This window comes from Corythoichthys intestinalis, chromosome 19 (genome assembly GCF_030265065.1).
Source record: "Corythoichthys intestinalis isolate RoL2023-P3 chromosome 19, ASM3026506v1, whole genome shotgun sequence".
In the NCBI taxonomy this organism is placed as follows: Eukaryota; Metazoa; Chordata; class Actinopteri; order Syngnathiformes; family Syngnathidae; genus Corythoichthys; species Corythoichthys intestinalis.
In genome coordinates, this window is record NC_080413.1 from 26,647,624 (window position 1) to 26,664,039 (window position 16,416).

The window sequence follows — 16,416 nt, forward strand, 5'->3', positions numbered from 1 at the left end:
TTACGATTCAGAGACTCCGATTCGATTATAAATCGATTATTGATGCCCCCCCATACCCCCATTTTTTTTTTTTTTAATTTTGTATATTTGTTCCAAAATTATTCAAAATCCTCTCAGGCTAAATAGACCAAACTACTATTTTAGTATCAAGTTACCGGTTAAAAACAGTAAATAAAATACTCAAGTCCCCATTCTGTATCACCAGCTTTAAACTACAGTCAGTTAATTTAATGTTGTGAATCAACCGTTAAAGTTGTTAAAATTGCGCCCGTTATTCCATAATTTCCCTCATGTGTACTTTCGACATGTGAAAATTTTAAAACTGTTTCATCATTTAAAGATAGATTCAAGTCAAGATTTTGCCAATTTAGGGGTGTTTTAGATAAAAAGTAATTAGGTTCTCTATAACAGAGCCTTCTAGAGAAGTCTACTGCTTTAAGATGGCGCCTGTTTACTAGCGCGGGAAAGTCTCATTTCACATCTAGTCTAGATATATGTGATATCTACCATAGCCATATGTTGCCGTATGTTTGTAGCAACTACCAACTGGGTGCTGTTTGTAGCGGCTGACGGCCGCAGTCAGGTATTATTTATTTATTTTTTTTACCTAGCGGCATTAGCTGCACATGATATTTACTCTCGGTCCGTTCCTCATTGCGTCCCGAAGACCACGCTGACTGTGTTTTATTTCCGCTTTACCTGGTATAATTCAATTATCGGAATTTGAATGTTCGTGAAACGTTCTCGAATCTTCCACGGCCGAATCGCGAATAATCTAAGAATCGGAAATTTTGCACGCCTCTAGTGTTGAATGTATTTATTCAGATTAATCATTGGAAAGAGATACATTTAGGATTTCCCCCCCCAAAGTATAATAATAAAATGTATATAATGGATTTTCGCACTTCCAATGTTATAATTATGATGTTTTAAACATGTTACTGTTTGACCGAATTATTTTTAAACAAGAAAAAAAGCAGAAGCCCAATCCATTTAAAAAAAGTAGAAAAATGCCTGTCTTTTATTAAACGCTTCATTGAGTCCACTTAAATCCGCTGAAGCTGCTCACTTACACACAATGAGTTGCCACAGCAACTGTTTAACAAATTAAACGATGTTGAAACATGTGGCGCTTTGAAGTTTCGGCTTACAAGCGTCTCTGGAAAGATCAAACTTTAACTGTCTGTCAATCATCGTTAACTTTAATAAGCAACTCCAGTACACTGCCTGACCAAGTAAAGCGGCAGGTGTGAGAGACTACGTGATCGGATCAGGACAGGTCTATAAAAGAAGCTGTACTGCATTTATTTTTTTATTTTTTAATTGGAAAAAAAAAAATCGATGGACTGAGGGCGCGAAGCACGAAGTAGTGAGGGATCACAGTATATATTGTTGGAGATGAAAATCAGAAATGGGCGTCATAATTTATCGTTTGATATATTCGTTTGATAATTTTATTGTGTAACAAGTTAATTTCATAGTGCCTTTAGACTGTATGCTGCCTACTGCCCATAGTAAGGTGGGATCGGCTCCTGCACCCGCGGGAGCCTTGTGACGATGAGCGGAACGGAAGATTAATGAATGAATGTCTTAGTGCTAGATAATGTAACTACAGACAATTTACTGCCTGAAAAGAAAAACACTTAATTACCATCATTTTTACTTTTAAGGCGTATTTGACCGTAAGCTATATTATCACCAAAAGACATGCAGTTCTTTAGCCTGTAGAAAACCATAAATAAACCGCACTAGATTATAAACCGCAGTGTACTTTAGGCTAAATTTACACGACTTGGCCATGGTTTGAATTAGAGGCTGATTATTAAGGCCAAAAACAGTGTGTTCATACAACCGCTGTCCATTCAGGCTCCACTTTCCAGCTGAACAAGAACAACAGAATGCCACATAAGGAAAAATAAGATACAACATAGGAGCTCGATGATGTATTGTAACTCCTTATTCAGATCAGTTAATAAATTACATGGATTTTGGATCAAGAGATTATCATTTTGGAATGAGAAACTCGCCAAGAAACGAACAAAAATTTATGGTTTTTCCATAATCAACCAAGGGAATTGACACAAACAACCTCCCATACCGGCAATACATTTTATGATTATTGCAAACCTAAGCTTCTCTGCAGAAAATGCTTCTCTTTATGCAGAAAGGAAGACATGAGATGTACTGTATGCCGTCATATACGTATTGCTGCCAGATCTTTTTAAGATCGTAATAGGATCTCAGCGACTGGTGCAAGTCTATTTATGCACACAAGTTGTGACTACACAGTATTTAAATGCATGTTTTTGGGAACGCACAAAGCTTTTTTATAAAGACTGTTACCTTCAAAACATGAAAACGGCAGTATCTATCAACTAACTCCACTGACGTCGTCTTTTTGTCTTCTTTCTTCAGCGGACGTACACCTTAATTGTTGAGGCCTGGGACTGGGACAACACTACTCGGAACAGTAAGTGACATATCTCAGCGTCAATTGTTCAACGAGGGTTTAACAAGTGTTTGAGCAAGATAACATTGAGTTGTTGTTTTTAGCAAAAATATATTACTTCTTATTGTGTTTGCCACATTTCTCACTTGAAGATATGTAGCATTGGATATATTGGCCTCCCAAGACACCCTGTATACAATACAAGCAGCTATGTCGGTGGCCAGTGCTTGACCAGCTGTATCCTGTTTTCATTCGGAAATGTCCGTTGGCTCGACTCCTGTACATCCCCTTTCCCCCCCCCATCCTACCACTAGCCAGGTCTAGGAGGCCATCTTTTGAGTTCTATAAATGTAGTGGCACCCTTGATCCCTTGGCATTTTTCACAATACTCAAATATCCTTGGTGTGTGCATGGAAATGTGTGTGTTTGTGTGTGGGGATGGATGTATTTTCATACCACACTGTATTCTTTTGTCCACTCCTCTGCCTTATTTGTAAAAGACCGTCACATCCTGTTTAGTCAATGACATCAAACACACTCATTATTGCAGACAATGGAGAAGAAATAGAATTTGACATCAGACCTCTGATTAGCTACTTGGCCTATGTAGTCGCCGGGTTCTTTAGAGGAAGCCAACAGTAAATGCATATACAGTGGCACCTCTACATACGAAGTTAATTTGTTCCGGGACCTTGTTTGTAAGTTGGAATTGTCATATGTTAAGCAGGATTTTCCCATAAGAATACATTATAATTCCACTAATTCGTTCCACAGCCCGAAAACCTACAGTTAATCCCTAATAAATACTGCTGACACCATTAAATAATTCCTGTAATAATGTAATGAATCCGGTTGTAATGTGGCAGATGTGTTTTGCGTGCTGTACCTGAACGCACCACATGGCTGACATGACAGTGAGATAGATGTGGTAAAGATTTTACTTTCTCTTTTAATGTTCTGTTGTTGTCAGGTGTGTTGTGTTGCAGAAGTTCTGAAATAAATGATTAAAAACCTGACGAAGCTGCCGACTTATTTGGCGATGTCACCTCAATAATAATTGTCACATTAACGTATAAAGACTGGCGAAACAGAAGTCTGAGGAGGACAGTCGAGATCGTAGACGATCTACGTAGGCCTGTCGCGATAACAAATTTTAGTGTGCGATAAATTAGTATCTCATAAATTATTGCGATATGCGATATTATTGCGCCCCCCCCATTAAATTTTTTTTTTTTTTAATTTACAAGAAATTTCAAGGGGAAAAAAAATTAATAACTCAAGCATTTAGGCAAATGAAAACTTTTCCCCTCATAGCTTCTGCTATGGTGTTCCATAGGGATGCAACGATACAGTTAAGTCACAGTTCGGTCTGATTTTCGATACGGGGGACACGATTTTCGATCCGATTCAATACATTTAATGCGCTAACGGGCAAAAATTAAATTGCCATCATATAAACATGCATTTCAGTGCATAATACGTATGTGCTTACTTCTTACTGATCTGAAGACATTTTGTATAAAAGTGCTGAGAACAATCTTTAGTGTTTGTAAAGTGAGGCGGGACACACTGTTGATTGCTACAGCTCTCTTAGCAGCTAGGTTTACTATATGAGCAAGACATCCTATTTGTGGTCCAAATCCATCTGTGTCACGTACTGAATTAACAATATTTGCAGCATTATCTATAGTCACTGGTATGGATTGATTTGGCCCGCTTAACTTCCATTTAGAAATGGCGGTTTATAATTCATCGATGTAGTATATGGACTACATGTCCCATCACTCTGGGCTCACGTAGCCAATGGCATGGGACGCAGCACATCTAGTTTGCCATTTCGTGATATCTAGTGTGTGCGCGCATTAAAAATGTTAGCAAACGCCACAAAAGCCACGTCTGCTCATTACTGGACAACACCAGCATATGACAATCGACTTTCATAAACAGGACGAGTTTGAAGCACAGCGCTCTTAATTTGCCACTCAATGTTCATCATGTCCATTCAGCTGTCTGTTGTCAAAGCAAGGTTGTTCGTAGCAGCCAAGTCGGTAGCAATGTTTTGGCGGACTTCGTTGTAAGTATCTGGAAGCGCACGCAACAGCGGTTTACCGAGAGCCACAGGTTGTTGTTAGCGCCGTGTGTTAATTAAAAAAAAAAAAAAAAAAGTTGTCAGCACGTCGTGTGTTTGATAACATTGCCAGAAAAACACACCTAATAGGAGACTTTGCAGCTTCCTTTTTAAGGCTGTCCTTATAATAATGATCTGCTGCATCATAAATCACTTTGTGACTTTCCACCTCCATGATGAAACATTCTTCGTCCATGTTCGCTGGTGTTTAAACCGTTAATAAGACACTGGGCTGTCGAGTCCAGGCCTGGATCCGCCCATTTTGACGGATGTGTCTCCAGCAAAAATAGAAAGTTGCCTAAACCATTCGGCGGGCTCCAGCACGCCGGAGATGGTCCGCAGTCAATCAGGAGCAGACGCGGCCGGTATACGTTGAACAATAGGTTATAATGGGAACGGGTTGGCTCCGGTGCTATTTTTTGCCGGACCCGGAAGGAAGATGCATTCTGCGTAGTTGGTAACAAGGAATCCGAACTTTTAACAGCACATCTGTTGCACGCGCGCACACACACGTGGACGTGAGGCGCTAAATCGCAGCGGAAAAATTACTGCCTTCATTTTTATTTATCGTGCGATAAATGGAATTATTGCGTATTGCCACAGGCTTAGTTCTACGGACGTATTGTCGAGCCAGTTCACAGATGTGTACCCCACGCTCATATTCTTATATCATTATCATCATCATTTCGATAGTAAGCGTCACCTTTTACGTTATTTCACCACCTGCACTAACTTTCTGGGAACCCGTATTGATTTTTCTCACAAGAAAATCCGCCGAGCGGCCGTCTAGTAAGACAACCAAGAAACTGCAGCGCTGTCATAAATCGTTGTATTTCGAGCACGTCGTTGGATGTAGAAACAAATGGCAAGACAAATTTTACGTGGAATGTCGGAAAGATGGTCTGTTGAAGCGATCGTGTGTGTCGAGGTACCACTGTATCTGCAATGAGTCAGGCGCTTTTTATACTGTACATGTTGAAGTAAAAACTGTCATATATTGGCAATTCATTTAACATACTCATTTTGACAACAAACACCAATTTGCATGATCATTTTATAGTATTTAATTACATTATATAAATGCATTGTGTCAATAAAGCACCCTTCCCATAGTCCTGTCTAATTATGCCTTACCACCAATTGTCAGCTGGTAGTTGAAGGAATTGCCCCTGGCCACTATGCGGCAAACAAGTTCTTAAACACTTCTGCTACATTGTGATCATTACTTACTAGGGCTGTCCCAAACGACTGATTTTCTCCCGATTAGTCAGCCGACTATTTTTACGATTAGTCGACTAATCTAATAATTAAAAAAAAAAATTTTTTTTTTTTTTACTAATTTAGCAATGAATTTTTTGTTGACGCTTATCAATTCACAAAAAATATATTGGAACACTTCAATTATTTATTAAAGTACAAATAAACACGTGAATAACAATAATAAATCACAAATAAACAATGAGTTCAAATGCTGATAGAATTAACTAGTGTAGCATCCCGATTGGAAAGATGGTCTCTTAAACTGATGGTATACAACACTGTAAGAGCTACGGTGCACACAAATAAAACAACACAATTAGAAATTAACAAAAACTTTTCACCTTTTTCCTTCGAAACCTTATATATCAATTAATTGCCTATATGAATTGCCTTTACCTTAAATTATTAACTTATCATTGACAATCTCTCCCTTGAGTGCAATCACTATATATACTGTATATATTTATGACCTTTTAACCTTATATAATTTTCTATACCATAAAATAAACCATAACATGAAATACCTTTCAATTAGCATTAAGAACAATACTAATAGCACTTATAGGCCCATTGTCAATGAAACATCATTATTTAGTAAGGCGACAGCACCCTCTGGTGTACAAAAAAAAAAAAAAAAATACAAACTGAGTGACGGCGCTTGGTGTTTATTCACGGCCAACGTGCAGCCTAGCTTGGCATTGAAGAGACAGGACAGAAGAGTGTACCCTCCTTTATTTCTTTGAAATAAGTCAATGTTTTGGACACTCTGGTGCGCTTTTTTTTGGCTTTGTGCCGCTTTCCCCGCTTGCATACAGAGCATCCAACATTCTGAACTTTCCACACATATATCTTTTTAACCCTTCATTAACCGTCGACGGGATGTTGTGCTCGTCGACGGATTTACGTCATCGATGACGTCGACTATGTCGACTAGTCGGGACAGCTCTATTACTTACACACATTAGTTTTGCAAAACACGAAGGTCTCTATTTTCATCCCTGGTGTAAATCAGCATTAATGAAAGGAGGCATTCAAGACTGATTTAGGCAATTTTCTGCTGCATTTGATAGACACAGTTTGCACTTTGACTAGGGGTGGGGAACCTCTGGGTACCTCACAATACAATACGAGTTGCGAAACAAGGCTCCCGATAACATTTCTCACAGTATGGCGATATAGGGATTAGGGATGTCCCAATCCAGGTTTTTGCACTTCCGATCCGATACCGATATTCTTTTGCACTTCCGATCCGATACCGATACTGGCCGATACCGATACCGGCCTATCTGAGCATGTATTAAAGTTTAAAGTTATTTAGCCTCCTTACTTAGTTGTCAGACTCATGTTGAAAAGGGTTTTAGTACTCTTGATAACAACTAGCCAGCTGAATTAGGTGAGTTTGAATAACACACAATGATTGGTAACAAGAAACTGACCTGTTTATTCAGTGACAAACACAAAACATTATAAATAACAAACAGAAATGGCGTAGTCAGTCAGTAAAACGTGCAAATAATATTGTAAACTGTCAGAGGAAAATCCCACAAACCCCCCAAGCTATTAGATGCTTTTAATGTTTCGTGCATTAGTTACAATAATTGTGTAAAAAGCCTCTCAGGTTTAAATAAACGACTATTTCAGTATCAAGTTAACATTTTAAAACGGTAAATAAAATACTCAAGTCCCCATTCTGTATCAGCAGCTTTAAACATTCAATTAATTTAATTTTGCGAATCAACTGTTAAAGTTGTTAAAATTGCTCCCGTTATTCCATAATTTCCCTTCTGTCTACTTTTAACATGTGAAAGTTTTAAAACTGTTTTGAAGATAGATTCAAGTCAAGATTTAGGAGTATTTTAGATAAAAAGTTAATTACGTTCGCTTGAAAGGTTCACTACAACAGCCTACAAGGGAAGTCTCCTGCTTTAAAATGGCGGCTGTTTACTAACGCAGGTAGTTTTTAATGCACGTGTTGCTAACAGTGTCGAGTCTGTCATTTTGCATCTAGTTCTATATACATATGATATCTATTAGACAAGCATGATGGACGGCATTGCGTCCCGAAGACCGCGCTGTGTATTAGTTCCGCTTTACTTGACATATTTCAATAATCGGAATTTGGATGTTTGTGAATTGTTCTCAGATCTACCACGGCCGAATCGCTGAAGGATGTAATGACGTCTGGGCATGTTGTACCGTGGTTCTAATGCTGCGTTCCAGAAAAGTGGGATGTTGGACTTTTCCGACCTCCGACTAGGAAAATATCATTGGAACGCCACTCAAACTGGGAGGTCCAAGTCGCGAAGTCGGAGAAAAAATAACTACCCCGACTTCCAAGTTGTTTCAATCTGACGTCACTGGACAAAATGGCGCTCAAGAAAACGTATTGAATGATAACACAATAATGAAGTAAATCAAGTTTATTTGAGACGCCATGTATTTTTTCTCATACAGTGAATTATCTTTGTTGTGCTATGTTTTTATATTGACGATCAGCAAAGGATGTAACTAAAAAAAGGCAGTTTACAGTGTGGGCAATAACGCAGCCGTTGTTTTTCCTCTACTATTTGATCGCTTATAAGAAGGCAGGTTCGCTGGAGGTCAAAATGTCTTTGGATGGCCAAAATAAAACACACCTCGTCGCGATCAGCCATCTTTGTTGTTTACATTTGCTTGGAACGCTTTGAGGTCGGAACTGGTACCATCCGAGCGGGATAAATCCGACTTCCCACTTCTCTGGAATGCAGCATAAAAGTGTTGGATGGTGCGTCTTTACTCACGAGAGATAATGGCTCGTCATCCAGAATTAATTCTTCGGCAATGACTCTTGTTATTCCCTGGGCTTTGGGACTGCCGAGTGCCAGTTTGTCACGCATAGCAAAAGTTTCTGCCAGTGTAAGTTGCGTTGGTTCTATTAAAACTTCTTACAGCTTTACCACCACGCTTGACTTTATTGTGGCATATGTTGCACTCTGCCTCTTCGTCTTTGTCGTCCTTTAAGGTGAAATGATCCCACACAGCTGACATTTTTACCAAAAAGTCTCTCGGTAAATTGGGAGACGGTAATGTAGTGTGTTGAAGGAGTGCAGTAAAATGCGGACCGGATTTTACGGAAACTGAAGCAAAAACTGGAATGGATTATGTATATTGGTGCGCTGGAAAAAACGGACCGGATTTTCAAAAAATCTGGATCAGAATTTTTCCGTGTCGGCCGATCCGATACCGAGCCACATTTTTTTGCCCATATCGGCGTCCGATCCGATCCAAATATCGGATCGGGACATCTCTAATAGGGATCCCTCGCTACTGGTCCATCGCAGATTTTTTTTCCAATTAAAAAAAAACAAAAAAACAATACAGATGAACTTTCCCGAGGCGATCGCGTAGTCTCACGCTCCCTCCCTCCCTCCCTTCCTCTCCTTGCTCTTGAAAGGTGGAAAAGCGCTATATAAGTATAACACCATTTACCATTTACCATTTGTTTGTCAGGCAGTGCACTGGAGTTGCTTATTAAAGTTAATGATGATTGACGGATGTTTGTTTGATCTTGCCAGAGACACAAACTTCAAAGCGCCGCGTGCGTCAATCATTGTTTAACTTGTTAAACAGCTGCTGTGGCAACTCATTGTATGTAAGTAAGCAGCTTGAGCGGACTCACTCAATGAAGCATTTAATAAAGCCAAGATTTTTTTTTACTACTTTAGTCTTGTTTAAAAATAATTCTGGGAGACGATAACATGTCTAAAACTTATCATAATTATTACATTCGAAGTGCTTAAAGACCATCTACTAAAATATATATGGCGGAAAACAGTCAGGTGATTTGAAGTTCTGCTCTGAGACCCCCAATTTCAAAGTTGTCCTATATGCATGTGTGATACATCATTGGAAAGCTTAAAAACGGAATTTTCTGGGGGAAGAAACATTTTGAAAAGGAGGACATTTTAGAAAAAAAAAACACATTTTTTTAAAACAGTAAAACCCTAACTGGAGGTGAGAGCACGCGAGAGCATAATTAAAGATGCCATGATTTTAACGAGATATTATCACGTACTTACCTCTTTTCGATCCAAAAACTCCATGTAGCATGTATCTCCGAGTGTCAAGACACAGCTGTGAATGGTCACAGCCGGATTTTTGTGGGATTTTATGGGTGAAACGTGGGAATATAACAAGGGTCGCGATGCTGAAATCAGATATCAAGGAGTGGTCAAGATCTTCTTTTTGATATATTTACCATTTTAAACTTTTTTTTTTTTTTTTTTTTCCTTTGTATGGATCGATTATTTATCATCTAACATATCGGGGAAAATGCGACAGTAACAAAAAAAGAAATACAATTAAGCATTAGTTATAAGGTAGATATTCGTGATTTATGTACAGACACCAATTTTTTTCATTGTGACGTAAATTGTTTTGGAAGTTTAAAATATGCGAGTGAATAATTTTTTAAATGTAATTTTTGTAGTCTTTTTTTAATTTTTATTTAAAAAAAAAAAAATTTTTTTTAAATTTATTTTTAAATGAAATTTTAGACATTGATTAATGATTCAAAGCTAAAAATGACCGACATTTCGAATAATGAATATAATTACTTGAAACAAAAGCGGTTGCGCGACATCTGTAAACGGTGGTTTCCAGGGTAAAACAGAAAAATTAAAAATAGCTCGGGGGCTTAATGTGCCATGAATCTGCTTTGGCAGCATATCGACATATTGTTCCATCAAACACAACAGTTCTTTTGGCTTAAAATACAGCAGTTTATTTTAAAGAGGGGTGCAAGAGCAGAAACTGCTTTTTCAGCCTTGTGTTTTTTCCGCCATTTACATAAATTTTTTTTTTTATTATACTTTGAGAAAATAAGTGGAAAAAAACATGTCTAAAATGTATTTCTTTACCATGCTAAATCTGAATAAATGCATTGAACACACACCAAAAAAAAAAAAAAAGTTTTTTTGGGGGGGTGGGGTGCGCTACTTCGCGGTTTTTCACTTATCGCGGCGGGTTCTGGTCCCTATTAACCGCGAAAAACGACGGATCACTGTATAAAAATTATCGATAAATGGATCAGGAGCTAATTCTACAATATTTTAGTGTACGAGTAATACACAGAAAAACATCCTTTTTACATATTTCTGCTGTGAATTGAATTGAGTTTGTCACTCGTAGACGTCCAATCCGTTTGAATCCCTTCAAATGGTGGGACGTCTATGGCGTTCAATGGCAACCAATAAGTTTTAATGTTTCAGGTCTTCTGCTGTTTTCAGTCACTTCCTGTTGATTTTGAGCCATTTTTGAGTCACTTCCTGTTGATCTTGGGTTACAGAACAGGAAGTGACTCAACCTCAACAGGAAGTGACCTGTAAATGCCCCAAAATCAGAAATACTGTCTGCGAATGCTCTGGTTTCAAATTAACGAATGTTCTATTGCCCCTCCCTGTCGCCGCCATCAATGGCAGCCATTGAGTTAAAAGAGAGTGGACCAGTGGAAGATTTTGGTAGCAGCTTGTTTGTTTCTTTGTTTGTTTCTTTTTTAACAGTGACACCTTTTTAAAACGATATTTTGATTCTTGGCAGGAGCATATCAATAATCTTAAAGGATACAAAGAATCATGACATATCACCATTTCCATATTTTGTCACACCCCTAACTGTGACTCCAATCACAGCCAATCATAGCAGCTACTTTTATTCTTTATAATCATGCAGAAGTACACTGATCGTCTTAGAGGTAACAGATATGCTTGATTAGCTCTAAGAAAAAAACTGCAAATTGATTTCCACAAGGATTCCTAGGGTTTGATACATGATGTTCAATCATTTATGCATGATATACACTGTATGCAGACTGCTTATATTTTTTGTGTATGTTTGCCTACATTATGATCAGGCGCACAATTTGCACAAATATTAAATGTGCTTTCAGAAGTCGTATTATTAGAATGATTTGCTTCCCACCAAATTGTCAATCCGCCAGCCGTGTGTTCGAGGGACACACCTTCAGTTTGCCCAACTTGGCGCAGAGCGTTTGCAAAATTCCCAAACAGGTGCAGCGAGACGACAATCAAGTGAGTCTATTTTTGTACTGAAGCACAGCTGCGCCATCTATGAAAATAGATCCTAAAATGTAACTAGTTTGATGTTGTATTTTTCTTTTTCTGTCACTCAAAATCACTAAGATTAAAACATAAGGGGATAAACTTGCCTTTTGTGTAGAAATATATGATTACAAGGGATATGTGTATATTTAAATTGGAATTAAACCTCTGTAATGATGTAATGGACGTTGTTTTACTATATGCGAGTGTATTTTGGCACCACTGTTAATCCCCCCCCTTTACCATACAGTATGTGTGTCTAGAATTGGAAGAATCATATTCGCACCACAATCTCTAACACGACTCAACTTTTTTCCATTGAGCATGATTTTTTTTCAAAGCAAATTGGCAAATTATAACATAAGTATAATGTTAAAAAAAAAAAAAAAAAAAAAAAAAAAATATATATATATATATATATATATATATATATATATATATATACTAAATAAAAATAGATGCAGGTGAGGGTAGACCCATAGCCACAGCTTAACATCATTATCATCCGAACAAAAATAATTCAATTATTTTCCATAAAACGCACGCATGTATGACTTGTATTATGTTTATATTACATACTCTTTCTCAACAAAGACAGTTGCCAGAGAGAGAGACACACACACACACAAAAAAACACGTTTTACCACCGCTGGACACACTAAACACGCTGGAGTTAACTCTCGTAGCTGGTGGGAAACGTTCATTATAGTGTTAACCTTTAATTTTGTATAAATACGAGATCATATTGGAGTTATTGCCTCCTCAGCAGCCACCCTCCGCAAACATGCTTTACATGTCAGTTGGCCCTCCTTTATTCCGCGGCCATCTGTAACTTTTCTGTAGCCGAACTATTCCCGTACCAGCAATTTCTTTTCTTCGATGGGGGGGAAAGTTCCCGAGTTTCACCTCTTCCAGCCATCAGGTAGCACAGCTCACTCACTGACACTGAGCAACAACCAGTGGGGGATGGCTGAGCCTTGCAGCTGCAAGCGAGGGATTTTTTCCCTTCTGCGTTATGGTACATAAAAAATAGCTAATACCTTAGGGACGGTATGACGTAAATTATGTTGTCATACCACGGTATACCTTCAAACCGGTTATCGGCACATGCCTACTGGTGTGCTGTGGAAAATCATCCACGTTCACCTATTTGATTTGAAAATGAATCCGCAAAAGTCCCCTTGTTGAGTGTCTTGTTGTGTCCAGCGGTCGTATAATTTTCTTCCATATCAGTCGGTGGTAACAGGTAGCAATTTTAGTAATGCGTCAGGTGGAATTGACAGTGGCTTTGTGGCTAGCCACTAGAGAAAGTATAACAGTGACAGCAATGGAAAGGTCTTTGGGGGAGGGGGGAGAACTGGACACTGGACAAAATTCTGACCCAGATGAAGGACTGAGTATGAGTGGCTGTCAAAATATAGCAAAGACTGTTTGCTTGCAGATTGTCTCCAATTGGAGGCTATAGCTCACTGTAGGGCTGAACGATATTGGGGAAAAAACTACATTGTATACATGTAATGCAGTTAATTCCAGGCTAAGGGGGTTAATTTGTTAATGATGAAGATTACTGTAATTAAAAGGCAGAAGTAGGTAGGTAGTAACGCGTTACATTTACTCCATTACATTTACTTGAGAAACTGAGAAAAATGTACTTTTTTAGTGAGTAGATTAATGAAAGGAAACGCTACTATTACTCCGCTAATTTGTGCTACACTAGAGACGTTACATTTTTCCTCTTTTCTGCATGATGACTTTATTTTTGTCAGAGATGTCAACAGGACTTCCACTAGTTTCACCAATGAGATGATACCAATGAGAAAATAATCTCATGACTCCATTATACCAGATTCAAGATTGCTGTTCCTCTGTCACGCCAGCCTGTTCAATAACTCGTCTTTAAAGCACCGTAATTTTTTTTTAGTATTTTTACTGTATGTGGTGAGAAAAAAAAATTACCACTTTTAAAAAATAATAATATTGATAAAAATCAAACATGTTAAGCAGTTACTCGCAATGTTACTTAATATTTAAGTATTCTTTTCACCAAATACTTTTTTTATTTAAGCACATTTTTTGGATGATGACTACTTTTACTTGAGTACCGTATTGGCCCGAATATAAGACTGTGTTTTTTGCATTGAAATAAGACTGAAAAAGTGGGGGTGGTCTTATATTCGCGGTCTAGACATTATACCCATTCATGACGCTAGATGGCGCCAGATATCATTGAAACGATGTTCTGTCATGACAGATCTCAGCTACTCTCAAGTTTAACCCGTTTGCATTATTTTATTGCAATGTTTTTCCTTATTCAGATTTGTTTCATGACTACAGTTAGACTTCACTTTGATGGTTAATGCAGTTATTGCAATTTTGTTGTTTTATCACAATAGATTGGTTTATTTACATTTCAAAAACCATTCATTTACAAATGTGATTGCACTTTAATTTACATATTTAAATGTTCAGATATTAAGATTTGAATGAGGCAAAATAATATGCTTTTCCTATCAAAATATATTGTTATCATCATTTGTTTCAGATGTACTGTAATTATTTTCTGTATAAAAGTTAATTTGGTGTTCAAAAAGTCTTTTTTCAAACTTCAGTCTTGAAAAAGAGGGGGTCGTCTTATAATCAGGGCCGTCTTATATTCGGGCCAATACGGTAATATTATTTTGAAATAACGCTACTCTTGAGTACAATTTTTGGTTACTCTACCCATCCCTGAGAAAAGGGATCCAGTCTCTGCCCACTTGCTGCTTTTATGGGGGAAAAAAAAAAAAACAAAAAAAAACAATTGCACGCCCTGCAATAGGACTACTGCGCATGCTCACATTGCGATGACGATTTTTAAACGATATATTGTGCAGGCCTAGTTCGTTGGTATTTACCATAGACTGTAAAGAAGAATTGGACATAGCGGGATTAACTTTCACCGGGGATGCAATGATACCTACTGTAAATACAAGAGGCACAGGTGTCGCACTGAGTTAGTGAGATATGATAATAAAATGTATTTTTGTATTTGTTTGATTCCTATCCAGTATACAATTTTGTATTATTAATTATAGGCTACAGAATTCACTTTTTACATTTTTTCATTTAAAAAAAAAGGGTAGCTTTGCTCAAAAAAGGTTGAAAAACACTTATCCAACAGAGCATTGGTGCTTAGCTGTTGCAGTGGTGTGTTGTGCATTGCATCACTCGTCAGCTGACTTCAATCTTAATGTCATGAGTTGATGAAAGAGATGCCTTCAACAAATGTCTGTTCCTTCTGTACATATTTTTTATATGCTGTCAACCAGAAACAAATCTTCTTGTAGGTTTTGTACAGAGTGGAATCGTCATGGTCATATTGACAATGTTGACGTCTTCAAACTACTGTACAGTGCTGTTGTTTGTAATTATGCCATACAGACAAATGAGTTTTGATAAAGCCTCAGTGCCATGCTAAATTTCTCTTTAATGTTAACTAAACTTAACTGTTGCTTGCCCTTTCTTTAATATGAATTAAGGGAATGTATACAATTTTTGTAAAATCATGGAAGCAATACAACTGATGCCACAAATAATGGAAAACTTATAAACTCCGGCATGAAAATCACTCACTGTTCGGCAAAATTCGCAGTTTTGAAGTAAAAAAAAGGGTGACGTATGTGAATTGTGTAGATCCGAGGAGAATTTTTTTTTTTTTTGTGTGTGGGGGGGTGTTGGTTTGTCGTAAGTCCATCTAACTAACGACATGTTTTATTGAATTAGCTAAGCCTGTCGGGATATGAAAATAAAAATGAGGGTGGTAATTTTCACGGCTGCGTTTTATCACCAAGTGCGTGTGTGCATACATTTGTGCGTGCGTGTAGATGACATATGAGACTTCAGTTGTTGTGTCCAGATTTTTAATGGTCAACAACACGCTGTAGAATTACAGTTCTCACATACAAAATAAGGAGAAGCATCTATATTAAACACTGTAAACGTTAGCATTGCTACACTGATACTAATGGGGAAAAAAAGACAACTTACTTTAGCCTGCTACAAAAGTCTTTTCCAAAACGCAAACTTGCTGTTAAAAGGTGACACTTCTAACATGAAAAATCGCTGGTTAACAGCGTTTTCAAACGAAAAAATGAAAAGAAAAAAAAATCTATTGGTGACACCACACCACAAGCAATGACGAAAAGTGCTTTTTGCGGAGTGTAAAGTTGTTTGCGGTTTAGCGAATGTACTTCCGGTGAACATTTAAAAATAAAAGCACGTCACGTTTTTCATATAAATAATAATTTCTGGAATTAATCCCACATACTTCAGATTTTATACTATAATATGTAAATACTATAATACTGCAGAATTCAGATTTTACACTAAGAATAACTTTAAAGTGACACCCTTTTTAAAAAAATGATTGCAATTAATATTATACTTATTATAATACTATTATATATAGTAGTATACTATATATATTATATATACTCATACAG

General features: G+C 37.5%; 1 protein-coding gene across 2 annotated transcripts in view; it reads left to right on the forward strand.

Annotated features, from left to right (window-relative positions):
• The window catches only part of jag2b (jagged canonical Notch ligand 2b), a 129,318-nt gene that overhangs the window by 50,694 nt on the left and 62,208 nt on the right, over positions 1–16,416 (forward strand). For both annotated transcript variants that reach the window (XM_057822239.1, XM_057822240.1), the window contains exon 3: positions 2,416–2,470. In XM_057822239.1, the coding sequence (XP_057678222.1) occupies positions 2,416–2,470 (55 nt within the window). The remainder of the gene's footprint in view (positions 1–2,415; positions 2,471–16,416) is intronic.